Genomic DNA, 9,141 nt, shown 5'->3' with positions numbered 1-9,141 from the left:
TGTTCATTATTTTGACTAGATTAATGTTCATAGCCTCACAAATGCACTTTTTTTTAGAAGTTTGTTAGGATGTCTGATGAGAGGACATTGCATTCAAACGAGGAAAGAGAACTTACTAGCACCTAACAAATACTTAAAGATAAAGTATTAATCACAGTGAATGATAACAAGGTATCTCAGGAAAGTATAAAGTGCAAAATTGAAAAGAATATGAGTTTGAACAATAAAAGAGAAGGTGGAAATTATTGCAATGTTGATTATCAAAAGTTTGAAAGCAAACTGAAAAAATTTATTCTATATATGAATAATTGAATGAAGTTAGTAATATTTACACATCCTTAACATCTAAAAGCTACACCTCAGATACATAAATAAGAAGTTGCCCTCTTATCATCTCCTTCGCACTATCTCCGTTACAGACAACAGAACTGCTGTGTTCTTTCTTCAACCACTCACTATATAAATGAATACATGATGATACAAAGCCTTCTTCAGTACCACTCATCTGTCAGAAGTTCAGCTATGTCAAAGTGCGGTACCATGGATACGCGTAAATATGCATATTTGTGCATATCCGCCTCCAATAACCACAGAAAAAAAGGAAAGGGAAAAAGGAGGAAGGGAGAAAAAGAGGGAAAAGTTTTATAAAATTGGAAAGAAAATTATGTATTCTGCAGAATGCAGAAAATGGCAGGCCATAGCTAAAGAACAGAGCTAAAGCTCTCAATAGGATCAGATTCATCAAGCATTGAGGCAGCTTGAAAGCACTCAGCAGCATCAGAATTTCTTCCATCATCTCGGTGTACCATTCCAAGGTAATACCAAGCATTGCGGTTTGTGGGATCAAGCCTCAATGCATCTGACAACAAGTTTCTCGCTACAGGCAATGCTTGTGGTCCCATTTTTGAAAGCAATGAACCAAGCAGTATCTTGCAGGGTACATAATTTGGGTCCAATAGAACAGCATTGGTATAAGAAGCCAACGCTTCTTTAACTAATCCCCTTCCTTCATACATGACACCTACCAAAATGAAACAAATATTTCATTAAAATACTTTTACACCCCATATATCAATTAAACAAAACAGTCTCATAACTTTTAGCATTTTGACAATTCAAGCTGAGATAATGGAGCCAAATACTCGTGAGCGACAGAAGTCTTTTCTTCCATTTTTTTTTTTTGAAAGGGAAGTCTTTTCTTCTTTTTAGCATATTGGCAGAAGTCGGGTAATTTAGCTTACATGTCTAAGGCGTGACTAAATGCATAGAAGCTAGTCACTTACTCCCATAGTTCTCACAAACTTCCTTCTGAATTGTCTACTCTCCACCCCCTTGTAAACAGTCCCCATTTTTTAAATTAAAGCCATCAAAACATGATCTTAAACAATTTTCTCTTACTGTCACTATACATGTGTGTTTTAGTGAAAACCCACTTAACGTTATGAATTCCCCCTAGAGAGACTTGCCTCTGAGAAGTTAAAGCCTTTTACTACTGGTCAATTAACTGCAAAATGTTTCTTTTACAAGAATATCAGCCAAAAGAGCCAAATGTTTGAAAGAGGTAATTACCTACCAGAAAATGATTTCAAGAAGGTGGTTCAGTAGAACATGGTAAAAATATAAATCTAAAGTGAGTATCCTAAGAAGCATTTCTGACAAAACCCCCAACCCTTCTCCATTATCTTAAGCTACAAGCAAACTGAATTGGGATCAACCCCATATTCCAATGAAGTTGGCTTTTCACATTAAGATCATTCGTAAAAGCCACTTCATATTCCATGATAACTCACACCTTACTATTTACCCGTCTTACATAAGGATTGCCCGAAAAGGACAAAATAAACATATACAATAGAAGAGAAAGTAAACATAAAAGAAAGAACATAATCCTCAGTCTGGAATCAGTAAAAAAGAACAACTTGGAAGAATAAACTAAAAAAGGATTTGAATCATCCTTCCATCAGAAAATATTCAGAACTTGCCTTCAGTATGTAATGTTTCAGCAGAATATTGCCTGAGAGACAGAGCTTTCTCCAAGCAGACCTCAACATCCTTCCAGTGAGAAAGGCTGGAGTATAAATTTGCTAGACCAAGCCAGACCTCAAACTCATTTACTTTATCATCGTCAATCTATCAAAAGGAGAGAGAAAGAAACAAGAAAATACATCAAGTAGGCATGTTAATTAGAAGCATTCTCATGAGAGTTACCAGCAAATCAGAGTCGAAATATGTTGAACAATTGTATGTCAATAGGAAGATATAATAGCTTTTATATCGCTTACAGCAGCATAATAGTGACAGCAGCCATTGATAGCTCCCATGCTGAGTCAAATCCACTAGTTTCATAATCTTTATCGTTTTTCTTTATTATCTTATTTCAGAAAGAGTCCAGAATTCTTCTCATGCATTAAGCTTGTCATTAGTGAGAATAGATGCAAGAGGTTCATGCTATAAGACATGAAAATATCAAAAATAATCCTACTACACATTAAGAATTCTTAAAAGGTTACGCATTTGCAATTCGACTTCGGCCATGAGACCATTTAGGAATATAAGAATATAAAGGTGACTCAAACACTTACTAGCACAACAATGATGGAAAAACTTGACACCCTAAATTTTCAAAAATAATTCTATAATGTATGCTACTCTTCTCTTGCAGAAGCAAAAAGAAATGAGATTCTTTCTAATAAAATATATGGGTTCACAAAACTATCCTTGACTTGTGACAGGGCCAAATAGAAGAATGACATTGTTTCCAGAACAGAGTAAATATATATTGAATTTGAGGTGTTAGCCAGAAAACAACAATGAATTAAGCACCAAGAATTTCAGAATACTGCACTAAAACAGAAAAAGGTGTGTCAAACAGGAAGAGTATAAAATAGAACAGGTGAATTAGGTCTTGTCTGGAAGTAAGAATGATTGCATGAGATGACGAACTTTAACAGATTACAAGTTAGATGATTAATGTATATAAGATAATAGGCAGACGTGAATTCTGATCATCCAACATTTGGGCTTTTAGTAAATTAAATTGGTTTAGACTTCAATTCAGCAGTTAAAAACAAAACATCATGGATTGCACCTAACCTGATGATTAGCTTTGACGGGGCCAAAAGATTTTCTCTGGGCTTGAACAAGTGCCAGCAGATAACGATAAGTTTCTATTGCATCCATAGGTAATGACTGAAAGATCTTAAGCTTTGCTTTCATTCTAAGAAGTGGGCCCTGCTCCCATTTTGCAGTCTCGTCTAAAGCGGCATCAATAACCACTTGAGCTTCAGAATATCTCTTCTGGGAAGACAGAATTAAAGCGAGTAACCGCCAACCTTTCAACACAGATCCACCAGTTGCATCAATAAACTGCTTTGCATATCGCAATGCAGCATGCACATTGCGATGCTCTGCATATTGAACTGCCAACTCTAAAAGAAGATCTGGATTGTTGCTCTCAAAAGTAAGAGCCTCTTCCAATGATTTTAAAGCTTCAGACTGCAAAATAGACCTTTCATAGTCAGAGGAGGATACTTTAGTTTGCTTCCCCAGACAAAGGCCCAGCATGCGTAGAGAAACACCTTTCATATGCTCATCATCTGAGGCACTAGTAATTGCCCTCCGTGCATATTCCACACCCTCAGCAGCCAAAAGAGGATCCTCACTGCAAATCTTAGCTGCTAATAACAAAGCCATAAGGTCATTTGGTCTCTCATTTTCATGTAAAGACTTCCTTAATAAATTCAAAGCTTCTCCGTTTTCCCATGCACCACTGTGACAAAGAGCCAAGGCAATCCAGCGGTCAATACGATTAAAAGTCCCGGGCATGACCTCTTCAAGTTGCCTGGCCAGGGCAGAGGTCTGACTGCATAGAGATAAAGCAAATGTAAGGTGCTCCATGACTGACGGATCCCATTTGGTCTTACCAAGGGCACATTTCCGTATTAGGATCATCAGCAGTAGAATTGCCTCCTCTAAATTGTTTCTAGGAATATAAGACCCATCAATCTGTACAGACAAACTGGGTGCAACAGCCTCTACACCGCTATATAGCAGAAATACTGCAAATTTTTTCTGAATCCTTGCACAGCAGTCATTATCAAGATTCCACTGACTAAGAAGGGCACGCCTATAAGCAGCAATAGTCTCATCGTGAGATCCAGCTTGCCTCCAGAGCTCGGGAAGCAGTTCCACAGCTTGACTGACTGTCTCTTGCAACCGACCGTCTACTTGCAAATCAGGTATGCCATGTTGAAAAATCTTTTCCACTGCATCTAGGACACTCTTACATTCACCAGCAGCCTCTGAAATAAGCTCAACAACAAACATCAGCTAATTGTCTTGTTTATTATTTTAAACAACGCAAGGAAACAAGAGAAATGGGTTGCAACTGAAGCGAAATGTAATAAGAAAATTTTCTGTGTAAGTCCCCTAGAGAATGATCCTTACCAGTTAACCTCCCAAGCTTTTGAAGGGATTTGGCCTTCAGATATATGGCTTCAAGAACTAGTCCAGTAGCATGCTGAGGGACGTTATGCACAGACTCAGTCCGAGGACGACCCTTTTTAGATGGCTTGTCACCAAGAGATGGTTGGAATCTCTGTATTGCAGCATGGAGATCGATACCTTCAAATACACGAAGCGCTCCTTCTACATTACCCCTCTGGTACTCCAACCTTCCCAAAAGGGCCCTGGCTTCCTGTGAAGAAGTCATTCAACAATGAGCCATAGAATGCACATTTGTGTACATAGCAGAGGAGCTAATTTAAACCTAACTTCGTCACTGCAACAAGAAACCAAACACTGAAAAGAAAATAACTATATGACGAAGAGATTGTTACAGGATCAATTTACTGAAGAAATTATTGAGAGTTACAATTCTCCTCAGCAAAAATACAAAGTCACATACTCACATCCATAACAAATTGAGTGGAATAGACCACCTGGTAGAACATAAGAACTTCCATGTTTCCTCTCTTCAAATTCCATTCACACACTTGGGTAATGGTACATTTATACAGTATTAGTGACTCTAACAAGAGCTCAAATCCTTCACTACCACAGAAGCTGATGCCAGAATACATTTGGACATTGCAACCAAATAATTCCTTGCCAGCTCAAAAGGATTGCCAGCTAACAAGCTACATTCTTCCAAGGACTAAATATCTGAAGCAATTTTGAGCTGACTATTTAGTTCACAAGTTCTAGACGAAAATTGCCTCAACAATCATAAAATAGAATGAAATTCAGGATATAGCATAAAACCACTATTTCAGAAGCACAAAAGGTATATACTTTTAAAGTCATCAACTCAAACAAGCTTTTAATTTTCCCTCATCGAAAATAGTAAAATCTTTCTCTTTAAAGGATAGGAATGAAACTGAGAATTAAGTAATTCAAGTCCTTTGTCCATCTTCCTCCATACGAGGGAGCCTACTCTTTCAGTATAAAGGCTGACTAGATGAACAGATTGAATTACACACTAATGGAAGCTTACATCTTACTAATAGGAAGCAAGCATACTAGCTAAGTCCTAAACAGTTTGCAATTCGCATGTTAGCAAACCATTATGATGTTTTATTTTTGAGTTTTTCTAGGTTATACCCTTGTGTTTTTCAATTTCTATGTTGTATCCCAAGCTTTTAAAAATTCCACACAGTACCCTCAAACTTACTTTTTTTAATGAACAATCCCCCTACCGCTGATTATACATCATTAACTTCGTATACTTTTTATAATCCAGTGCAACGGATCTAATTTGTGAATAATTCCTCTAAGGGTTAAACTCTGTATAAGTCAAATTAGTTCCAGTAAATTAAAAAAAAAACAAATTAATGACATATAATCAGTAGTCTGGGAATCGTGCATTAAAAAAAGGTAAGCTTAAGGGTATCCTGTGGAATTTTTAAATGGTTGGGGTACAACGTAGAAACTGAAGAAATACAAGGGTATAACGTAGAAAAACCCTTTATTTTTTTCTTCGAGGAGAAAACCTCCAAGATCTTTTAAGTCAACATATACGCCATACACAATTGGACATAATTACACCCTATAATGCGACATGGATACATCGATACACAAAGGACCTACCAAAAGGAGGTAATAATACATTTTTTACACACACACAAAGACAACCAAATGCCATTATTTGCAGAAATTGATCTCATAAAAAACACGATCATATAAGTTCTCCAATACGTCTTAGGTGAACCAAGTTCACGATAATTTATTGTACACCCAAATTGACTTTATCACACAAAAACGTACTATATTAGGAAAAAAAAACCTACCATATCATACGACAACCGACTATAACAGAAAATTGACTATATCGTACTAAACTTGACTATATAAAAAGTGATTATATCATACAAAAACTAACTATATCAAACGAAAACTGACTATATCGAATGAAAACTGATTATATCATATGGTTTCCGGCGCACAATAAGTTACGGTGAACCCGGTCAATTCAAGTTTTCTTTTTTCTAGTTACACCAAGCAAAAAACACTATCCTACCTTCATTTTACCAATAATGCAACAACACATACCATCCAAAACAATGCAAAGACTTGCATTCTGTAACTACATAGAATCAAAAAATAGGTAAAAAGGAAGAAAATGTACTTCAAAATTAAGAGATAAGCCCTCGCGCAAAGATGATTCAGCTTCCTGAATATTGCCCTCATCAAGTTTGGCTTCAACCTCAGCAGTTTTCATGGAATTCCCATTTGCACGAAATTCCCTTTCACCCGTTTCTTCCTCATGATCGCTTGACACCGTTGATTGACTACCCGGCATAGGTATTTCTCCCAATTTCTCTGCCCTAAATTACTCAAAATCTTCCCTCTTTCTCTATCCTTCAATCTAATTCCAACAAATAAATTGTACACAATCAACAACTCAACATGTTAACATCAAAATTCCGATCATCATTTCAGCTAAACAACGATCAAACTCCTAAACATAATTCATGATTTCTAACCATACATATGATCATCAAAAACATATAAAAATTAAAACTTGGAAAAATTCTGCATAAATTTTACAGCAATCAAATAATGTGAAATGTAATTTACCTGCAAAAAAACTGGAATCAGCAATAAAGATCAAAGCTTAAATCTTTGTGTAATGTGGGTTGTTCCCTAAAAATGGAATTTGTTGAATCTCTCTCATCTAACATAATTTTCTCTCTCCTCAACTGGGTAATGTGGAAATGTGTAGGATCCGTTGAAGGTGGTGAGAAAATGGGAATGTGGAAATGTTTTTGTGTTTGCATTTTTGGCATTTTTTTTTTCCATCTAATAATAACAATATGCATTTCATTACAATATGTTTTTTTTTTTCTGATTTTGTTAGATTTAAATATGTAATTAATGAATTAATTAACTGGATTATCTCTGTCTCTTAAGTGTTTCCTAATATGTGGCTACATCATTACCTGCTCTGCCTCTCATACTAATCAAGGCTTTATTAATTTTGACTTTGAGTATGAGTTATTATGAAGATGGTGGACCCTACTTTTAAATCTCTTGGGAATTGGGATGGGGACCAATTTGTTTATTACTTTATTGGAGTATTAGTGGTTAGGTTTGCACTAACAACTCACCTAAAAAAAAATGTAATTTTTTTTTCGATTTTTTCACCAGGTACTCCTATGGTTTTTCAAAATTCATGGGGTACCCATGGTTTTAAAAAAATGCACAAGGTACCCTTATTGTTTTAATAAAATGCACCAAATGCCCTTAATGACTAACGGCATTAAGTTTCCGTTAGTCATTAACCCTAATTAGTCCTCTAACTATAATTAAGCCCTCTAACCCTAACCCTAACCCTCTAACACCTCCACACCCACCCCCAACCTAAACCCTAACCCTAACTACCCACCCACCCACTACATCCCCCTTCTACCTTCCCCCAGCCCCTCCCCCACCCCACAACCACCCTCCCCTCATCTCGCAGCCCCGACCCACGCAGCCTACCCCCACCCCCGTAGCCGTCCTCCCCCACCCCGCAGTCTACCCCCCAACCCCTGTAGCCGTCCTCCCCTCACCCCGTAGCCGGCCCTGCCCTTCTTCTTCATTTCTTTTTCTCTCTCCTTCTTCTTCATTGATTTTTTTTTATTTCAAAAACTGATTTCGAAAATGGTTTTGAAAATGGTTTTCGAAATTGATTTCAAAATTGGTTTTCGAAAATGGTTTCGCAAAAGGTTTTCGAAAATAGTTTCGAAAATGGTTTTCGAATATCATTTCGAAAATGTTTTGGAAAATGGTTTTTGAAAACGATTTCGAAATTGATTTTCGAAAATGATTTTCGAAATCAGTTTTAGAGGAGGTGGTGGTTCGGTCTACAGGGAGGTGGTGGTGGTTGCTGCTAGGGGAGGGGGATGCTGCCGGCGGTGGGGGTGGGGGAGGGGAGATGTCGCCGGGGGTGGGGGTATACTGTTGGGGTGGGGTGGTGGTGGGTTGGGTGGTGGTTGTAGGGTTAGGGTTTCAAGTTATGGGATTAGGGTTTAGTTAGTTAATTAGGGCTTAATTAGGGTTTAATTAGGATTTAATTAGGATTAGAAGAGTTAATTAACCCTAATGACTAACGGAAACTTGACACCGTTAGTCATTAAGGGTATTTGGTGCATTTAACTTAAACAATAAGGGTACCTTGTGCATTTTTTTAAAACTAGGGGTACCCCATGAATTTTGAAAAACCACAGGGGTACCTGGTGAAAAAAACCTTTTTTTTTATGTATTTACTATCACTTTTAGGTGGTCATGTGTTTCAATTTAGAATTTGTAAGGGGTTTCAAATTATCGACTCCTCGTATTATAATTTTTTAAGTAGTTATTTAACCAACAAGTTATGAATTGAAAGAGAGAAGGAAAAAATTGAAAGAGAAATTGAAAAGTAAGAGAGAATAATTAAGTGGTTGTTTGGTATACCAGGAAAATACAGGCAATAGAAATTCCTATGTTTTTCAGATTTGTGTAGTTGTTTGGTTGACAAAAAATGAGGAAAATGAGGACAATGAAAATTCATTGGAAAATTGAAATTCCCACAAAACATGAGAACTGAGTCACCCCCCTTCTTGATCATTTACAATTCTCGCATAAATTCATGAAATGTGCCAATTCCTTGATATCAACCAA

The 9,141-nt window shown here is 36.8% G+C and overlaps 1 protein-coding gene across 1 annotated transcript; it reads right to left on the bottom strand.

Moving 5' to 3' along the window:
- Positions 1–267: 267 nt before the first annotated feature.
- Positions 268–7,622, bottom strand: LOC104902676 (hypothetical protein). Its single transcript, XM_010690534.4, has 6 exons — positions 7,078–7,622; positions 6,626–6,865; positions 4,447–4,696; positions 3,094–4,301; positions 1,983–2,130; positions 268–1,021 (listed from the first exon to the last, which is right to left on the bottom strand). The coding sequence occupies exons 2-6, from the start codon at positions 6,797–6,799 to the stop codon at positions 702–704; spliced, it is 2,100 nt and encodes a 699-aa protein (XP_010688836.1). The 5' UTR covers positions 6,800–6,865; positions 7,078–7,622; the 3' UTR covers positions 268–701.
- Positions 7,623–9,141: the final 1,519 nt, after the last annotated feature.

Source organism: Beta vulgaris, chromosome 9, assembly GCF_026745355.1.
Source record: "Beta vulgaris subsp. vulgaris cultivar EL10 chromosome 9, EL10.2, whole genome shotgun sequence".
NCBI classification, from domain to species: Eukaryota; Viridiplantae; Streptophyta; class Magnoliopsida; order Caryophyllales; family Amaranthaceae; genus Beta; species Beta vulgaris.
The sequence above is the reverse complement of the archived record's forward strand: the minus strand, read 5'-3'. Positions and strand labels throughout refer to the sequence as shown.